Source organism: Lepus europaeus, chromosome 4 (assembly GCF_033115175.1).
Source record: "Lepus europaeus isolate LE1 chromosome 4, mLepTim1.pri, whole genome shotgun sequence".
Lineage (NCBI taxonomy): Eukaryota > Metazoa > Chordata > Mammalia > Lagomorpha > Leporidae > Lepus > Lepus europaeus.
Genome location: NC_084830.1, coordinates 105,348,355 through 105,368,932, shown reverse-complemented (window position 1 = coordinate 105,368,932; position 20,578 = coordinate 105,348,355). Strand labels below are relative to the sequence as shown.

At 47.1% G+C, this 20,578-nt stretch overlaps 1 protein-coding gene across 1 annotated transcript; it reads right to left on the bottom strand.

The window, feature by feature from the left end:
- Positions 1-559: 559 nt before the first annotated feature.
- Positions 560-15,695, bottom strand: THOC3 (THO complex subunit 3). Its single transcript, XM_062188667.1, has 6 exons — positions 15,375-15,695; positions 14,721-14,877; positions 12,826-13,030; positions 5,531-5,692; positions 5,316-5,416; positions 560-1,131 (listed from the first exon to the last, which is right to left on the bottom strand). Exons 1-6 carry the CDS (start codon positions 15,639-15,641, stop codon positions 968-970), a joined length of 1,056 nt encoding a protein of 351 aa, XP_062044651.1. The 5' UTR covers positions 15,642-15,695; the 3' UTR covers positions 560-967.
- Between the last annotated feature and the right edge of the window lie 4,883 nt (positions 15,696-20,578).

Below are 20,578 nucleotides of genomic sequence, written 5' to 3'. Positions count from 1 at the left end.
ACTGGCTCAGTTCTGGCTGGTGTAGCCATTTGGGGAGTGAACCAGTAGATGGAACACCTTTCTCTCTGTCTCTCCCTCTTCTCTGTCTGTAACTCTTACCTCTCAAATAAACAAAAATCTTAAAAAAAAAAAAAAAAATCAAAATACTTAAGGGGCCGGCGCTGTGGCACGCTGGATTAAGCCAAGGCCTATCATGTTGGCATCCCACATGGGCGCCAGTTCGAGTACCAGACGATCCACTTCCAATTAAGCTCCCTGCTAATATGCCTGGGAAAGTGGCGGAAGATGGCCTAAATGTGTAGGCCCCTGCCACCTACATGGGAGACCTAGAAGAAGCTTCTGGCTCCTGGCTTCAGCCTGACCCAGTTTCAGCTGTCGCAGCCATCTGGGGAGTGAATCGGTGGATGGAAGATCTCTCCTTCTCTTCAACTCTGCCTTTCAAATACATCAATAAATCTTAAAATAAATAAATAAATAAATTACACTCTGAGATTTTAAAAACACAAAACTGCAACATCTCCCTGTAATACTTTAACTATCAAAGTCCTAGAGGTCCCATTTTAAAAACTTTTATTAAATGTTCAGTTCTCAAAATTATACATATTTTGTAATTATTAAAAACCCTCCATCCCATCCCACTGTTCCCAACCCCTCTGTCCACAGCAGGCACTGTCCCAGCAACAGTAAGCTCCACAAAATCTACCCAAAGCAGGGAAGACGGAAGGTCCTCAGAGGCCGCGCTGTGCGGGGTCATCCCCAGCCCGCAGAGTCCTCATTAGCTGAGCGATGGTGGCGGGGGCAAAGGATGGAAACAGCAAACACACACACAACAGAAAGGGCTCTGGAGCAGGCGCCTGACAAGACGTTTCACAACTCACACCAATTTACAAACATTTAGGGCGCCCACCAGCTCCACGCAGCAGACCAAGCCCCACACAGGCCGGCCAGCCTCTGCCGGGGCCTCCGCTCAGGAATCATTCGGGAGCCCAAACAGCTTCACAGTCCCAGCTTCCCGGCTGCTGTCGTATTTGCCATCTTTGTCATCACAGGCAAAGGCCAGCAGGGGCCTTTTGGGGTGCCAGGCCACAGTGAAGGTCGGGGACTCACACTGCACCTCCCACAGCTTGTCCCCTACAGGAGCCAACAGAGAAGAACTCGGTGAGTTAACAGTAGAGGCGACACTCAGTACTTACCGAGGTGAACTCTTCTAGGCCATGTCCCCCTCTGCGACAGGCACAGTCACGAGGTCACCTGCCGGAGGAGCACTCTGAGGCAAGGCCACAGGGCAGCAGGATGCGAGGGCAAGCAGCGGAGAAGCCCCCGCCCAGCACCTCCTGGCCCCGGGAGAACGTGAGCAGCTTCCTTCGCTGAACACCTCAAGCACCAGACGGTTCAGGGAACACCAGTGGAACCCAGCAAGGCACAGAATCTGAAACCTCACTGTGTAAAATGACAGCACAGCCACACTGCAAGCAAGCAGCAGGCTCAGCACACAAATCAGTCTGTTTCCACAGCACAGATCTTCCTACTGAACGATGCCTCCCAAATGGGTTTTTCTTTTTCAAAAGCTTTATTTCTCCAACTTATTGAAATTACACATGATCTATTCTTTTAGTTCTGATTAACTTTTATCAGGGTTACAATCAACACAGTAAAATGCTTACAGTTTGGTTTGGTATTAATATAAAAATACAGGGGTCGGAGCCATGGTGCTGCCTGTGACACTATCATCCCATATGAGCACTGGTTTGAGTCCAGGCTGTTCCATTTCCAATCCAGCTCCTTACTAATGTACCTGGGAAATGCAGTGGAAGATGGCCCAAGTACTTGGGATCCCTGTCCTGCCACCTGGGAGATCTGGAAGAAGCTCCTGGCTCCTGGCTTTGGCCTGGTCCAGTCCTGGCCATTGCGGCCATTCGGGGAGTGAACCAGCAGCAGGCAGAAGATCTCTCTCCCTCCCTCTCCCTGTCACTCTGCCTTTCAAATAAATATATTTTTAAAAAATAAATACAGGCAGCACACATGAAACAGTATACTTCAAACTGGTCAACTATGGTAGGCAGATTACATCTCAATAAAGCTATTAAATATATATTTATATTCATTTGTGGGTATTTAGACATATATAAATACATAAGAGACTTTACAGAACTCTGCTCCGGGGACAGGTCACGTTTTCCCTAGCAGAAATTCTCCACAATGCCAGCATCTGGCTGTCTGCAGCTTTGTCTGAACAAACGTCTGACTCACACAGACATGAAGAGTGCTTCTGTGGCTGCTACATCTCTTTTATTTCTCTTGAGACCTTTAACTCCATGTCCTTTGTTATCGGATTGGCTAAAATAAAGAAGTCTGTGCAGTTCAAAAAAAACCACACTAGACTTGAAGAGGCCTTCTAAATGCTTCCCAAGTAACCACGTGGCCTCACACGCATAAGCACCTTGATAAGGTATTAGAGTTTCATCTCTGAATTAGAGTGCTATTACTATTACTATCACATTACTACTTCAGACCACCGAAGTCTAGACAAACAGATGCAGCAGTTATGGTATGTCTCAAATGCTAAAATAGCTGGATTATTTTAAAATGAGCTTCTGGTAAATATGACATCAGGATAAAATGAATTAATTTTTCTTGGTTTTAAATTGAACCATTAAAAATATGCCTGTAAACTCTTAGATGCAAAATTATGTCTCACGATTCCAACAGCAAAAAAATACAAATAGAGAGGGGAAAAGAGGCCCTAAAAGGGTGCAGTGTTTGGCCTCACAATTCAGGTGTAGCTTAGGATGCCACAGCCCATGAGAGCCTGGGCTAGTGTCTTGGCTCCATTCCTAATGCCAGCTTCCTGCTAACGCACACCCAAGCAAATAATGGCTCAAGTGACTGGGTCCCTGCCAAGCACAAGGGAGACGTAAACTGAGTTCCAGGCTCCAAGCTCCAGGCTTCAGCCTAGGCCAGCCCCAGCCTCTGCAAACATTTGGGAAATGAACCAGCAAATGTGAGCTCTGTCTGTTTCTGTCTCTCTATCTCAAAAAAATAAGTCCAAGGTGGAAACATGGTGTAGCAATTACAATGCCACTTGGGATGCCCAGACCACACACTGGAGGGCCGGTTCCAGTCCCAGGTCTGCTTGAGTCCAGCTTCCTGCTGACACACACCCTGGCAAGGCCCAAGTAGCTGGATTCCTGCCATCTGGGATGTGGGAGACAGAGTCCCTGTCTCCCTCCTCTGGCCTAGTCCAAGCCCAGCTACTGTGACCATTTGGGGAGTAAACCAGCAGATGGAAGTCTCTGTCTGTCTGTCTCTCAAAAATAAGTAAATAAGCAAGCAAGCAAGATGACTTTTTTTAAAAGAAGAAAAATACCTGAAGGAAATATATCATAATATCAGCAATGATTATCTCCTAATTACAGACCTATGAGTGACGGTTAATTTCTTTTCTGTATTTCCAGCATTTTCCAACTACTCTATAATGAGCACCTACCACTCTTAATTCGCAAATATATGCCTACTGCATACAAGTCAGAGTTCCAGGGTATGAAAGCAGAGCTCCACAACAGAAATCAGGATGGAACCTACTTGGACAGTTCCATCTGTCCAACACAGCAGCCCCTGACCACGTGTGCTTTCTGTGTCCTCGAAATGAAGGAACTCAACCTTTCATTTTGTTTACTCAGTTTCAGTAATAATATTTAAATGAACAATTTAAAATTGACCCTTTTCCCTATTGCACAGTCTTCTCTCAACTTTCTAAGAACAATATAAATTCTTCCAAAAGTTGTTCTGTCAATTCAGCTTTAGCTCTTTACCTACATAGGAACACGACTCAAGCACAGCCTGGCCAACCTGCTTTGCTCAGTCAGCAACACGACTTGCAGGTCTGCAGCTTCAGCACATACACAGCTAGGTGCACCGTGATATGACTGTGTCACAGCCCAATTGTTCCCTTCACAGGGAAAATTCAGACCACTTCCCATGTACACATTACTATAATGTAAAGAATGTAATTGTGTTTTCCTTCAGTATTTGTTTTGCTTTTAAGTTTTAACCTGGGTTACAGAGAAAATTTTTTAAATGTTAGAAAGTAGTTTGCTATCGCTTCTTGGCCTTTTGGCTAAGATCAAGTGTAAAAGGTATTTTGCTGAACTAGTTAGAAAAAGTAACACGGCCGCATCTGATATAGTCCTGAAAGGGTGCGTGTGAATGAAATCCTGTATTACCCATTAGCAGGGAAAAGAAACTCACACAACGGTGGAAGCACACACGCATCCCTGCACGCCTCTAAGAGCCACATTGAAATCACCTTTGTGCACGCAGACTGGACCACAAAACGCGAGCACCGAGGATGCAGCAACCCAGCCCAGCACTCAGGAGGCTCACACGTGCAACATGAAGCACGGGATGGATGTGACCGATGCTCCTCCCCTCATCGTTGACAGCAGCGCAAGGGCCAGAGGCCACCAGACAGGAAGAGTTAAGCACATTCTGGCACATTCAATGGAGTTCGACACCCCGTTAAAAGTGACCAGGTGGAATTCAGGTGCCTCCGCCTTCGGCAGAAGCTGATGCCCTGCCGGGAGCCAGGCGGACGGGCAGGTCCCAGCGCAGCAGGAGAGTGCCTCTGACTGCACCACGCAGACGCAGGGTGGCAGAGAGGCCCTGCCCGGCCACCCCCGCTTCCCAGTGTGCTAACGGCAGCATCACCGCACCCCTCTCCACACGGTGGAATTTCAAGTGTTTCACTGTCTTCTTGGAAGTTTCCTCTACAGTTCTGAACTGTTAGGAAGAGTATCACCTATCTCCAAAAATAATACAGCCACATTTAAACACAAATCGAAAGGGAATTATTCTGTAAAATGAATATGCTTCTTATTTCCCTATCTTTAACAGGTTTTGTTGTTTTTCAAACAAAAACTTTGGTAATTCCTGAAATTATTTTTAAAAAGGCTTTCTTTTTCAACCTTCCATGTAAACACAGAGAGAAACATACCCGCTGTTTTAAAGGGGCGTATTTAGATGGTGGGGCAACAGGGCATGCTTTCTTCTTCCTCCTATTTTCTGAATTCTAAAAACTGCACCATAATGGAAGAATTAAAAGCTAATACAATGTGAAATATTTTCCTAAATCACTCTCCTTCAGACCTGTTTCTTCCGAACCCTCTGCTCTCTCATGGCCTGGCTCTGGCAGTCCTAACAAACAGACTGATCTTAAGGGACAAAGTCACGGCTGGGAACGCCGGAGAAGCAGTGCTATGCAGAGCCAGGGGAAGTCCTGAGGCCAGGGACGAGACACAGCATGCTTGTTGCATTACCTGTCTCTACTTCAGCGATGTCGATAAAATGATCTTCCGATGCAGATGCCAGCATTTTCCCATCATGACTGAAACTGAGAGTCCTCACGGGCCAATCCAGCCTACAGCACGGGGCAGACAGACAGCAGAATCACCCACCAGGAGGCTACACACTCCCACCCAGGATGAAATCGACTAATTCACCCAGCCAGGGAAGTGCTGGCAGAATGGCTTACCTGGAAAAGCACCGGACACACACTAACTCGTCCACATCCCACAGGCTGACCAAGGCGTCTGCACTCCCTGTAGCGAAGTACTTCCCCATGGGGTCAAACTTGATGCAGATGCAGTTGGAGGGATGGGCATTGATGGACTGCACAGGCTTCAGTTCTGGGTAGCTGAGACACAAGACACGCAGCAGTCACACTGCAGAAGGGCACTGCGGCTCTAAGACAGCAACAGGAAACACGGAGGGGGAGAGGCAAACGAGGGAACTGAATAGTTCCAGAAGCTGTAATTCAAGAAAGCTCTCCTGAAATACAAGGATTCAAACCACATACTGGACGAGCACAAGGCCTCCCTGAGAATGTGAACCCAGCCCCTCTCACAGCAAGATACAGACCAGAAAAATTACCTGGCTTCAAAGAAAGAGAATACTAGAATATCATCCGACTTTTGGACAGCAACATTTTATGTCAAAAGAAAAGGGAACGGGCCGGCGCCGCGGCTCACTAGGCTAATCCTCCGCCTTGCGGCGCCAGCACACCAGGTTCTAGTCCCGGTTGGGGCGCCTGATTCTATCCCGGTTGCCCCTCTTCCAGGCCAGCTCTCTGCTGTGGCCAGGGAGTGCAGTGGAGGATGGCCCAAGTCCTTGGGCCCTGCACCCCATGGGAGACCAGGAGAAGCACCTGTTTCCTGCCATCGGATCAGCGCGGTGCGCCAGCCGCAGCGCGCTACCGCGGCGGCCATTGGAGGGTGAACCAACGGCAAAAGAAAGACCTTTCTCTCTGTCTCTCTCTCACTGTCCACTCTGCCTGTCAAAAAAAAAAAAAAATTTTTAAAAAAAAAAAAGAAAAGGGACCAACAGAAGCAAGAAAGTATGAGTCACATTTCTATATCCAGCAAAACTACCACGTATACATACAAGCAAGCATACTAAAGCACCTGTATGTTTTGAGAGGTGGAGAGAGACAGAGAGAGGGAACAAGCACTCCCATTTGCTGGGCTCCCTCCCCAAACACCCTCAACGGCTGAGTCTAAGAACCAAGAACTCAGTTCAGGTCGCCCAAGCCACTGTCAGGAACCCAACTATTTGAGTAATATAACCTGCTGTCTCCTGAGGTGCACCTTAGCAAGAAGCTGGGATCAAGAGTGGAGTCAGGGGGCTGGCACTGTGGCGTAGCGGGTAAAGCTGCCACCTGTGGTGCCAGCATCCCATATGGGCGCCAGTTTGAGTCCTGGATGCTCTACTTCCCATCCAGCTCTCTGCTATGGCCTGGGTTCTTGGGCCCCTGCACCTGCACGGGAGACCCAGAAGCTCCTGGCTCCTGGCTTCATATTGGCGCAGCTCCGGCTATTGTATCTGAGGAGTGAACCAGCGGATGGAAGACCTCCCCGCCCCCCCTCCCCCCGTCGCCTCTCAAATAAATATTTAAAAAAAAAAAAAAAAGGGTGGCGTCAGGACTTGAACCCAGGCTCTCCGATACTGCATGTGGGTGTCTTAACCAGTTTCCACTGGGCCAAAAGCCCACCCTCTTATCCTTCTGATAAATGTACTCCTTTACATGGAAAGCCAAGACACTATGGCAAAAAAAAAAAAAAAAAAAAAAAAACAACCACAACTAAATGAAAGATCTCCGCGAGTGAGATCCCAGTGGAAAGAACAGGCCATCAAAGAAGGAGATACCTTTCTGTGAAGGGAGGAGAGAACTTCCACTGTGACTATGACCTTGTCTAAATAAGATCGGAGTTTGTGAACTCAAGAGGCTTCCATAGCCTTGGCAGCTCATGACAAGAGCCTCAGGTGATTCCTGATGTCATAAATAAGAGTGTCAATTGTTAAATCAACAACAGGAGTCACTGTGCACTTACTCCCCATGTAGGATCTCTGTCCTTAATGTGCTGTACATCATGATTTAATGCTATAACTAGTACTCAAACAGTATTTTTCACTTTGTGTTTCTGTGTGGGTGCAAACTGATCTTCTGTACATAAAGAGAATTGAAAATGAATCTTGATGTGAATGGAAGGGGAGAGGGAGCGGGAGATAGGAGGGTTGCAGGTGGGAGGGAAGTTATGGGGGGGAAAAGCCATTGTAATCCATAAGCTGTACTTTGGAAATTATATTCATTAAATGAAAGTTAAAAAAAAAAGGCCGGCGCCATGGCTTAACAGGCTAATCCTCCGCCTTGTGGCGCCGGCACACCGGGTTCTAGTCCCGGTTGGGGTGCCGGATTCTATCCCAGTTGCCCCTCTTCCAAGCCAGCTCTCTGCTATGGCCCGGGAGTGCAGTGGAGGATGGCCCAAGTGCGTGGGCCCTGCACCCGCATGGGAGACCAGGAGAAGCACCTGGCTCCTGGCTTCGGATCAGTGCAATGCGCCGGCCGCAGCGGCCATTGGAGGGTGAACCAACGGCAAAAAGGAAGACCTTTCTCTCTGTCTCTATCTCTCTCTCACTATCCACTCTGCCTGTCAAAAAAAACAATTAAAAAAAAGCACAGATTTATTTAATTTATTTGAAAAGCAGAGTTACAAAGTGAGGGGGAGAGAGAGAGAGGGATCTTCCACCCACTGGTTCACTCCCCAAATGGCTATAACAACCAGGGCTGGACCAGGCCAAAGCCAGGTGCTTGGAGCTTGATACAAGTCTACCACTTGGGTCAGCTTCTGTCACTTTCCCAGGCATATTAACAAACAATTGGATAGGCAGTGGAGCAGCCAGGACCTGAACTGGCACCCATATGGAATGCCAGCACTGTAGGCAGCAGCTATGGCCTCCCTAAGAAATCTTTTTTTTTTTTTGACAGGCAGAGTGGACAGTGAGAGAGAGAGACAGAGAGAAAGGTCTTCCTTTTGCTGTTGGTTCACCCTCCAATGGCCGCCGCGCGCTGCGGCCGGCGCACCATGCTGATCCGAAGGCATGAGCCAGGTGCTTCTCCTGGTCTCCCATGGGGTGCAGGGCCCAAGCACCTGGGCCATCCTCCACTGCACTCCCTGGCCACAGCAGAGAGCTGGCCTGGAAGAGGGGCAACCGGGACAGGATCGGTGCCCCGACCGGGACTAGAACCCGGTGTGCCGGCGCCACCAGGCGGAGGATTAGCCTAGTGAGCCGCGGCGCCGGCCCTCCCTAAGAAATCTTAAGTACAGAAAGAACTCTGACCCACAAATGACTGGCAACTCATGAGGTTTGGTGATGAACATTAAACACGTAGTATTTAGTGAAACTATATCTGGCTAAAAGAGAATTCTATGTAACAGTCTCTACTCTCATAACATATACTACTATTTTCTTCAATGGGGGAAGAATGGGGACAGCATATGCAAAACAAAAAATCTACCTAGGTAATCACATTAGTGGTAATGGTAATATATTTTTGAGACATTTGTAGGTTTAACATGGGATAATGACAATAATGGTATACAGTGGAGACCATTCTATCATCTGTGTCCTTGCAACCAGAATATGGAAGGAAAAGAGATGTATTCATGATATAGAAGAGGTTTAATAAAAGCTCTTTTAGTCTCAAATTTCAATGTGAAGTTATCAGTATGAGTTCCCAAGGTTCTTTATCTATTAAAATATAGTCACACATCACGTGCAATGATGGGCTACATGCTGAGAAAGGCACTGGCAGATTTCAACGTGTGATGAACATGGCATGGACTTACTCCCACTAAGATGGCCGTGCCACCACTAAGTGATCCAGTCTTTCAGGACCACTGTCGGACACACTGTCCACTGGCGATGGAAACCTCACTATGCAGCATGTGACTGCACACAAATTTCCTAGCTCCAGCCACCAGAAAGGCCTAAAAACAACGACCAACTCAACAGCAATGGACATTCCTAGCTACAATGTCATTTCCGGGTAAAACAGTCAAGGCTTCTTCAGAGGATTCTCTCAGTAACGGTCTGGGGCAGGGTGGGGGCCCAGTCCAGCAGTAAAGGCATAGTTAGGAAGCCCGCACATCCCATATCACACTAAGTTCAATGCTCCCTTCCGTCTCCTGATTCCAGCTTCCTGTTGTCACCGAAACCCTGGGAGTCAGGGCTGACGACTTAAATAACAGGTTCCTGCCACCCACAGAAGAGATCTGGATTGAGTTCTTGCCTCCCAGCTTCAGTCTGGCCCAGCCCGGGCCATTGTGGTCATTTGGAGAATGAACTACAGGATAGGAGTGCTCTCTTTCTCTTTTGCTGTCGTCTCCATATGTCATACTCTGTCCCTCTAATTTTAAAAAAAACTAGGGTAGGAAATGAACAAATGAACTTGTGAGTATCTTACCCTATCAGAGAGCACAAAAGAGAAGACCACTAGGATTATGTCAAGAAAAAACTCAGAGAGCAGATGTTTGGTGCAGCGGTTAGGACACAGCTTGAGATGTCCACATCCTGTATCAGAGGGCCTAGGTTTGGGTCCGGGCTCTGCTCCCACACCCCGCTTCCTGCTGATGGGCACCCTGGGAAGCAGCAGGCTATGGCCCAGGAACTTGGGTCCCGAAACTCACATGGGGGCCCAGATTAGGTCCCTGCTCTTGGCCTGACCCAGGTATTGCAGGCATTTGAGTAGCTGAGTAGTGACCCAGTGGGTGTAAGGTCTGGAGCACTCGCTCTCTCTCTCTGCCTTTCAAATAAGTACAAAAGTGAATAAATAAAAACTATCTTAAAAAAAAAAAAAAAAGAAGGATCCAGCAATCAATCTGAAGGGATCCTCATTGGCCAAGATGGGGTCATTTGAGCTGCAGTAAGCATAGAAATTATAATAAATTGAAATACATCAACTATGTTTTAATGCATGGATCCATAATAATTCTTTAAAAAATTGATTTTTTTTAAGATTTATTTATTTGAAAAGCAGAGAGAGAGAGAGAGAGAGATACTGCATCTACTGGATCACTCCCCAAATGGCCACAACAGCTAGGGCTGGGCCAGGCTGAAGCCAGGAACCAGGAGCTTCATCCAGGTCTCCCATGTGGATACAGGGGCCCAAGCACTTGGGCCATTTTCTGTGCTTTTCCAGGTGCATTAGCAGGGAGATGGATCAGAAGTGGAGCAGCCAGGACTTGATCCGGCACCCATATAGGATGCTGGCGCTATAGGCAGTGGCTTAACCTGCTTCACCACACTGCCGGCCCGCTAACTGATCATCTTTGGAGGTGACAGAGAACTAACTCCTCTGACGACCACAGGAAGTTCAGGCTGCCTTTCGTAAATGGACTATATGGTAGGCAGTGAATGAGAGGAAATCTCTCCTCAGTGAAGCACCCAATAAATAAGTAAGTACAGGGAATCAGCAAAGCCCAGACTCCGGTTCTTCAACAGCTAAGTTACATGGAAAAGAAAGGGACAGGGCACCTGTAATGTAAGTCTGAAAAGACCTAAGATATCTCTTTGAACTGGCAAAACCAGAGGATCTAGGAATGCACATTTGGAAACCAGAACTATAAAGAACACTATGACAGCGATTACTTGTGAGGCAGGGAGCGGTCAGACACACACACTCGTGGGCTTCTGGGGCAGCTGGAAAGTGCCATCTCTCACCCTGGGTGCAGTCACACAGGTAAGAAGCACATTAATTCACTCAGATACACATCTGCTTTATGTGCTTCTCAGCATCTGTGCTTTCTAACAAAAAAAGGCTTTTTATAAAAAAAAAAAAGTTACAGAATTCTCATTGCCTATAAAATAAAATCCAAGTTGCTAAGCATAAAATTCAAGGCCTTTGACGACCCAGTCCTAAATGACTTCAACTTCATCTCCCACGATCATGCCCTCTCTTCATATGCGCCGTCTGCCACCACTCTCGCACAACCCTAGCTACTCTCCAAACAAAATCGTGCCCGTACAGCCCTGCTGCCAACTGCACAGTTCCCTTTTGCTCCTTCTTAGAATCCTACGCATCTGTCAGACCAAGCTCAGAAGCCGCCTCCTCCAACCATCATAATCAGTACACATTCTTCCCTTCAGATCCCACAGCAAATGCCTGGCCTCTTTATCACAGGACTTATTCACTCCGTCTCCCATTGCTCACCCAGGATAAATACAGGCTTGCACAGACCTGACTTTCAATTCCACAGTTCTGTTCATTTAGAGAACAAATATTAACTGAGTTCCTACAATGTAAAGCAAGTGCCAGGCTGGGCATTAGAGGTTCAACAGCTAACAAGGTGAGCAGCATCATGGGATTTACAGTCTAATGAAAGATATGGAAATCAGAATACAGAGAAGTGCTTACATCAAGATGTACACAAGGGGCCGGCGCTGTGGCACAGTAGGTTAAAGCCCTGGCTTGAAGCACCGGCATCCCATATGGGCGCCAGTTCAAGCCCCGGCTGTTCCAGTTCCGATCCAGCTCTCTGCTGTGGGCTGGGAAAGCGGTAGAAGATGGCCCAAGTGCTTGGGCCCCTGCATCCACATGGGAGACCCAGAAGCTCCTGGCTCCTGGCTCCTGATCAGTACAGCTTTGGTCATTGTGGTCATCTGGGAAGTAAACCAGCAGATCAAAGATATCTCTCTGGCTCTACCTCTCTGTGTAACTCTTTCAAATAAATACAATAAATCTATAAAAAAGAAAAAAAAAGCTTTAAAAAAAAGTAGTACACAAAATAAGCTTCTAATGAGGGAGACGGGAGTTGGAGATGGCTTCACTGGAGGGAAAGAGGTCTTTTTTTCATTATTTATTTGAAAGGCAGAGAGACAGAGGGAGAGGGATAGAGGGAAGGGGAGGGAGGGGCGGAAGGGGAGAGAGAGAAAAGGTATCCTTCCTTCTACTAACTCACTCTCCAAATGCCTGCAACAATCAGGGCTGGGCCAGGCCAAAGCTGGAATCCAGAAATTCATCCCAAGCTCCCAAACGGATGGCAGGAAGCCAAGTAGCTGAGCCATCGCCTGCTGCCCCCCAGGGCGCACATTAGCAGGAAGCTGGATTCTGAAGACCCCAGGTACCCCAGTGGGGGGTGTGCGTCGTAAACACCCACTCTTGCAAAGTGCTACTGATGTCAGAACTTTTTAAGTGTGCAAATTAGACACAATTCAAGATGTGTCCAGTGCTAGCGCCCACGAGCTGCCCAGTGATGCGATCTCTCTGAACCTGAAATGCCCATCTGCCAAACGCAAAGCAGCACCAGGACCCGCCCTGGGGTTTCTGCGTGGACTCAGAGAATGTAACAAGTGTGAGAAGAGGCTAGGATTCTGTATTACTACACCAGCTGCCTTGTAAACTCCTTCCAGAGACTCCCAACTACCTCATGCAGGTACCCACCACAGCACCCGCGCCAAGGTCACAACAGTCCCCTAAGTCAGACCCCTCACCTGAGGATGTTGATGCAACCATTGCCGTTGGTCAGGAAGAACATGTTATTATCGTTGTTCCAGGAGATTTCGTTGACCTCAAACTTGAACTGCTCCTCCGCTTTGGAACGGTGCGTCTTGGCATCAATAAAGGTCACCACGTCATCCTTGTTGCCCACAGCAATGGTCTGCCCATCAGGACTCCAGCAGATGTTGATGTTCTCCCCTGGGAACCCAGAGACAATCAGCACCACCATCGGTTTCCCATAATCCTCCAGAAGCTGGCTCTGCTGTTCCAGACAGACCTCAGAGCTCACTCACCAAGGTCCTGGTCAGCAGAGGGAACTACCACTACACCAAGGAGTGGCCACGGCCACGTCAGAGTCCAGCAGCCATCTGCTAATGACCCCACTTGGACTTCACAGGGGACACGTCATTATCCCTATCTTATACACGAGGAAATGGAAGAAAATGGGCCAAGGTGGCAAAGCCAGAAGTCACAGAACTAAGATTTAAACTGTATTTGCCCTCAAAGCCCCTTATTCTTTCTTACATCATGTCTCAAACTCCAAAAGCTACACTTCTCTTTATTCAAGACTTTTCCTAAATTTGACTCAAAAATACAGTTTCAATTAAACAATAAATCCTAGAGGTTAGTTTTCTTTTTACATCAAAATATATCCATAACCGATTTTTAATGTCCATCCATGTACAACTTAAATCACGCACGTGTCACCAGCTGTGTGAAGCAAGCACTACACCACTCCACCTCTAGGTCTAAGTCGGGTCCAGTGACCATGCTGAATACATCCATCAAGAACTTCAGGGAGTGAGCACTCACCCTAACAGTTAAGACACCTGCACCCACCAGGGTGCCCAGGTTTGATTCCTGCCTTTGGCTCCGAACCCTAGTTTCTCACTAATGCCGACGGCAGAAGGCACTGGTGACGGCTCTATTCCAGCCACCCTCACGAGGGACCTGTCTTGTATTCCAGGCTCCTGCCCAGCCTTCACCGGCATCTGGGGAATGAACCAACAGATGGAAGCCCTCTCTCACTCACCCATGTTCTCCCTTTCTCTGTCACTCTGCCACTCAAATAAATAAAAATTAATTTAAAAACTGCATCACCTTTATTCTAAAATGCACATTTTCACAACTTAATATTTATGATGCACTTTAAAATGTATCAAGAAGCATCTCAAAAATCGTGGGGTACCAAGGTTATTTGGCAACTTTCTGTCCTAATGGCATAAGAAACACTGATAAATCTTCTATCAATAATATCTTAGCATTAAGTAACGGTTTCATGATTTACAAGGTAATACCTGGCCAAAAATGTACTGCACACCACTCTGGTCCTGTTCTCCCAGGCCGCCAGGGCCATGCGGGCCTCACCCCTTCTAACCTCTCAGAGCCTTTGCACCTGCTGTTCCCTCCGGGAACCGCCTCCCTCCTCACACACTGCACCCTGGCCACGAAATTCCTACAGCCATTCAGAGCTGTATTGGAATTCCAGGAGGCTTCCCTGTCTCACCTTGGGTGTCCACCATGCTATAAGATGAACAAGTCCTATTCATGCAAGTCTCTGTCCTCCCCTTAACCTTGAGGCCCTAGGAGCTGGACAGTATCTTGTTCAGTTCAGGATACCCCAGACTTAGCAAAATGCCAGGCACAGGGGAAAACACGGGGGTCCCTGAGCAGCCACAGGAGACTGGTTCCAGGACCCCTAGATACAAAACCCCATGGACGTGTAAGTCCCTTACAACAAGGCGATGGCATTTCATAGAGCCTTTGCACACTCTCCTGTTACTTTAAATCACCTCTGGATTACTTCCGATACGCAATACAAGGCGAGCATCAGAGGGTGCGGAACGAACACAGGCTTATCTTCCTGCTGTCCTCTGGGCACAGTCACCTTTGGTGTTCACGGTGGCAATGCATTTCGTAGTCCTCACATCCCAGATGCGAATGGTCTTGTCCCCAGATGCCGTGACAAAGAGGTCGGGATTACTTGGATGCCAACACAGCTGGTCCACACTATCCCCATGTCCCCGGTAATTGTTTTCTTTAACCTGGAAGCACAGAATCCACGTGTCACTTCCACCAGACACAGCCGCCCGCCTGTGTAACCCACCTTTATTCAAACCAAGGTCTCCCGCTAGCAACAAGGGCTCAGCCCCTCCAAGCCCTTCCTCCTCCCTGATCACTCTGAACTGCTCTGAGCTTCTGCCCTCTCTCCTCTTCCCTGGTTCGCCACCCTCACTCTACCCTAATGTCTCAACCCACAAGACCCAAATCATTCCCTACCACAGGGACCCACCACCAGCACCACCAGCACCACTGCTCCCGGCCACTCCTCACGGCCACACGAAGCCTTCCTACTGTTCCCCCCACCTCACACCCTTCCCATCCACCCCATCACAGGCCCTACACACCCTCATCTCCTCGCTCCCTCCTCTCCTACCCTCACGCTCACCTTCCACTCCACCTCCACCCTGCCCCTCGCCCACCCCCACCTCGATTCATCAATGCCCCTGTCTCCGGCCTAGGCCGGGCCCGGGCGGCTCACCAACCGGTCCTTCTCCAAGAGGAAGACGCTGGCCGTCTTGTCGAAGGACCCCGAGGCCAAGCGACGCCCGTCGCAGCTCCAGGCCACCGAGTGCACCTTGGCGCTGTGCGCGGGGAACTCGCGCGTCTTGCTGTGGCCCCGGAACAGCTCCTGCATCCCGAGCACGTAACGCGAAGGGCCGCTACTCATTGAGCACCAGGGGGCCATCGAACCCGGCCCGCTTGGGCCCAGCGTCGAAGGCCCCATGGCAGCCGGGGGCACCGCCATGGCGAGCTCAGAGACCGCAACTCTGCCACCGCGGTTCCGGCACAATCGGTCCTGGCGCCGCCACTGCGCGCATGCGCCCGGAAGCGCACCCTGCTCTGCGCAGGCGCACCATGCCCCGCACCAGAAAGGACTACAAATCCCGGCATGCAACGTGAGCCAGGCTGCGCGCTTTCTGGCAGGCGCGATTTCGCTGTAAACTGGCTTCACGCTTAGCGACTCCTAGACAGCTTGGGTTCGTGGTTCTCCCTGTTTAACTGAAGAAGGAAACCCACGCTAAGCTTGCAAGCAGTTTACCTAGCAGTAAATGCCCTTGATGTAGTGTTAACCCTCCCCCTGGAGCAGGGCCTGGAGAAGGACTGCGGCGATATTGTCCTGAAACAGGGCCCCGGGAGGACGGAGGAGTCCGCGATTTTTTTGTTTTCCCAGAAATCTTTTTTTTTTTAATTAAACTTTTATTTAATGAATATAAATTTCCAAAGTACAGCTTATGTGTTACAATGGCTTCCCCCTCCCAAAACTTCCCTCCCACCCGCAACCCTCCCCTTTCCCGCTCCCTCTCCCCTTCCAATCACATCATGATTCATTTTCAATTCTCTTTATATACAGAAGATCAGTTTAGTATATATTAGGTAACGATTTCAACAGTTTGCCCCCATATAGCAACACAAAGTGAAAAAAAAATACTGTTGGAGTACTAGTTATAGCATTAAATAAGAGTGTACAGCACATTAAAGACAGAGATCCTACATAATATTTTTTTTAAAAATTAATTAATTTTCTATGCCATTTCCAATTTAACACCAGGTTTTTTTTTCATTTCCAATTATCTTTATATACAGAAGATCGATTCAGTATATAATTAGTAAAGATCTCATCAGTTTGTACCCACACAGAAACACAAAGTGTAAAAATACTGTTTCAGTACTAGTTATAGCATCACTGCACATTAGACAACATATTAAGGACAGTTCCCACATGGGATGTAAAAAAAAACACAGTGACTCCTGTTGCTGACTTAACAATTTGACACTCCTGTTCATGGCGTCAGTAATCTCCCTAGGCTCTAGTCATGAGTTGCCAGGGCTATGGAAGCCTTTAGAGTTTGCTGACTTTGATCTTATTCCGATAGGGTCATAGTCAAAGTGGAAGTTCTCTCCTCCCTTCAGAGAAAGGTACCTCCTTCTTTGATGGCCCCGTTCTTTCCACTGGGATCTCACTCACAGAGATCTTTCATTTAGGTCTTCTTCTTTTTTTCTTTTCCATGGTATCTTGGCTTTCCATGCCTACAATACTCATTTAAGGAATACAAACTTCATGCATTTCATAGTACACCTTTAGGAACACAGTGAATCTTCCCACCATACCTGCCCTCCCACCCCTCTTCCTCCTCCCTCTCTTATTCCCAGTTTTATTTTTCACTAAGATCTATTTTCGGTTAACTTTATACACATGATTAACTCTATACTAAGAAAACGGTTCAAAAAGTAGTATGAAGAAAGACAATCGAGACAAGGGCTGTTCAAAGTCATTGCATCTCCAGTGTCAATTGCACTTCTATAGATTAAATTTTAGGGGCTCTAATAGTTATCACAGATCTGGAGAACATATGGTATTTGTCCATTTGGGACTGGCTTATTTCACTAAGCATGATGTTCTCCAGTCTCATCCATTTTGTTGCAAGTGACAGGATTTTTTTTTTCTTTACTGCTGTGTAGTACTCCATGGTGTACATATCCCATAATTTCTTTATCCAGTCTTCAGTTGATGGACATTTGAGTTGATTCTGTATCTTAGCTACTGTGAGTTGAGCTGCAATACAATGGGGTTACAGATAACTTTCATATGCTGATTTCACTCCTTGGGTAAATTCCCAGGAGTGGCATGGCTGGGTCATATGGTAGGTCTATATTCAGATTTCTGAGGTATCTCCTTACTGTCTTCTATAGTGACTTTACCAGTTTACTTTCCCAGCAACAGTGGATTAGGGTACCTTTTTCCTCACATCCTCACCAGCATTTTGTTGTTTGGTAATTTCTGTATGAAAGCCATTCTAAAGGGGGTTAAGGTGAAACCTCATTGTGAATTTGATTTGCATTTCCCTGAAAGCTAGTGATCTTGAGTATTTTCTCACGTGCCTGTTGGCCATTTGTATTTCCTCTTTTGAAAAATGATTGTTTAACTCCTTTGTCCATTTCTTCACTGGGTTGTTTGTTTTGTTGTTGAGTTTTTTGATCTCTTTATATATTCTGGTTATTAATCTTGTATCAGTTACATAGTTTGCAAATAATTTTTCCCATTCTAAGATAAAATTTTCTAAACAAAAGAACATATTGAGGGGCTGGTACTGTGGCTCACTTGGTTAATCCTCCGCCTGTGGCACCAGCAGCCCATACGGGCGCTGGTTCTAGTCCCGGTTGCTCCTCTTCCAGTCTAGCTCTCTGCCGTGGCTCAGGAGGGCAATGGAGGATGGCCCAAGTGCTTGGGCCCCTGCACCCGCATGGGAGACCAGGAGGAGGTACCTGGCTCCTGGCTTCGGATTGGCGCAGCACCAGTCATGGTGGCCATTTGGGGAGTGAACCAACGGAAGGAAGACCTTTCTCTCTGTCTCTCTCTCTCACTGTCTAACTCTGTCAAAAAAAGAACATATTGAACTTCAACCTTAATTACCTTCAAGTAGTCTTGAATTATTTTTTATATATGGACAGTTTATGAAAATGTATTTTTTAAAAAGACTGAGTTATTTATTTGAAAGGCAGAGTTATAAAGAAGCCAAGACAGCGGGGGGAGGAGGGGGTGTCTTCCATCCTCTGGTTCATTGGGTGCAATAGCCAGAGCTGGGCTGATCCAAAGCCAGGTATGAGGAGCTTCTTTCAGGTCTCCCATGTGGGTGCAGGGGCCCAAGAACTTGGACCATCTTCCACTGCTTTCTCAGGCAAATTAGCAGGGAGCTGGATTGGAAGTGGAGCAGCCGGGACACAAACCAGCACCCATAGGGAATGCCGGCACTGCAGGAGGTGGCTTTACTCACTATGCCACAGCTCTGGCGCTGAAAACGTGTTTGTTAACAAACCCAAATTTTTTCACAGAATATAAGGTGCTAGGAGTACTTAAGTTTTCATTTGGACACATTTATCTCATTTACCTTTGTCCAATTTACATTTAGCAATTACACCCAGATGATTTAAGATGATGATATTATATCATACTTTTATCTGAATTAAGGTCAAAATCACATTTCCATGGAATTTTTTTTTTTTTTTCATAAAACAACGCTAACTGGAAATCAGTGCTATCAACCTGGGATCTGCTAAATGGTAATTTTTCACTTAGTCTTGGGAAGACAGGCAGTGTTGCTGTACAACACCATCTCTTATTTCAAGGCAATGAATTTTAGATTTATAATATCCAGTTACAGCTGAACCAAATTAGCATGAGAATCATTACCCTGAGTTTTATGCATGAGATTGTTATTTATCAGGTATGTCTCTTTAGATTGTAGATTGGATTTGAGCCTAGTCTTTTACCTAACAAGTGCCTTAGGCCAACACCTAGTCAGCAGTCAGATACCTGGGACCATCTCTGAAACAAACATTTTTCAGGCAGGGATGACTGTGGGCCAGGGGCCAGTGTGCCACAGGCAAGACGCCTACTGGAGATTGTTAACTTACATGTAGTAGACTTTTTTAAGTATCACTGCTGAGAGACAGGTGACCTTCCTCCTCCCACCTCCCAGCAAAGGGGTGGAGTTAACCGAAGAAAGGAAAAACAAGTCTAAACTGCCTCTTCTTCCGCGCCCCCAAAGAAAGTATAGTCAGAGAGGAGGGGAGTGGGGTTTAACCTTTTAGGCGTTTATACAAACACAACAGAAGTTTGGTTTTATAACCTGATGATGGATTTTAGATTATGAAAAATGATGCCAAGTTCATCCATGGTTATTGTTTGAGAGTTTTATGGGCCAAACTGGACTCCCAAGGACAGAGACTCAGTTTACAGTCAAGATAGTCCCTTTGACTCAAAAGTGAGAAAGAATGCATATGTTGGAAAAATTTCTACCGTAAGTCATCTTTCACCATGAGAGAAATCACACAGAGGGGCTGGTGGTGTAGTGGGTAAAGCCACCCCCTGCAGTGCCAGCATCCCATATGGGCGCCAGTTCAAGTCCCGGCTGCTCCTCTTCTGATCCAGCTTTCTGCTATGGCCTGGGAAAGCAGTGGAAGATGGCCCAAGTCCTCGGGCCCCTGCACCCACGTGGGAGATCTGGAAGAAGCTCCTGGCTCCTGGCTTCAGATCAGCACAGCTCTGGCCATTGTGGCCATTGGGGAAGTGAACCACAGCATGGAAGATTGATCTCTCTCTCTCTGCCTCTCCTTCTCACTCTGTGTAACTCTGACTTTCAAATAAATAAATAAATAAATAAATACACCTTCAAAAAAAAAGTTACACAGAGGAAATATCCTATGAATAATGAAAGTGGAAAAACTTACTATAAAGCAAACTCAACAAGCATCAAGAAAGTCACAGAAGACACTGAAAATATAATGTGTGTGGGAAAACCATTTGCTGGAATAGTACTTCAGCAAGTATTAAGGAATTCACAGAATGAAGTAAATCCTGCGTGCCAAAGACTGGCTGCACGTAGTTAAGATTACAAACAACCCGAGAGTCTAGAGCATATGCAAACACATGGAGACTGAACAACACGCTCCTGAATGAACAGTGGGTCATAGAAGAAATCAAGAGAAATCAAACTGTTGAGGAACAGTTCTGTTTTTTTTTTTTTTTTCATACTACTGGTTAAAATCTTAGTGGGGCCGGCGCCATGGCTCACTTGGTTAATCCTCCACCTTGCGGCGCAGGCATCCCATATGGGCGCCGGTTCTAGTCCCGATTGCTCCTCTTTCAGTCCAGCTCTCTGCTGTGGCCCAGGAGGGCAGTGG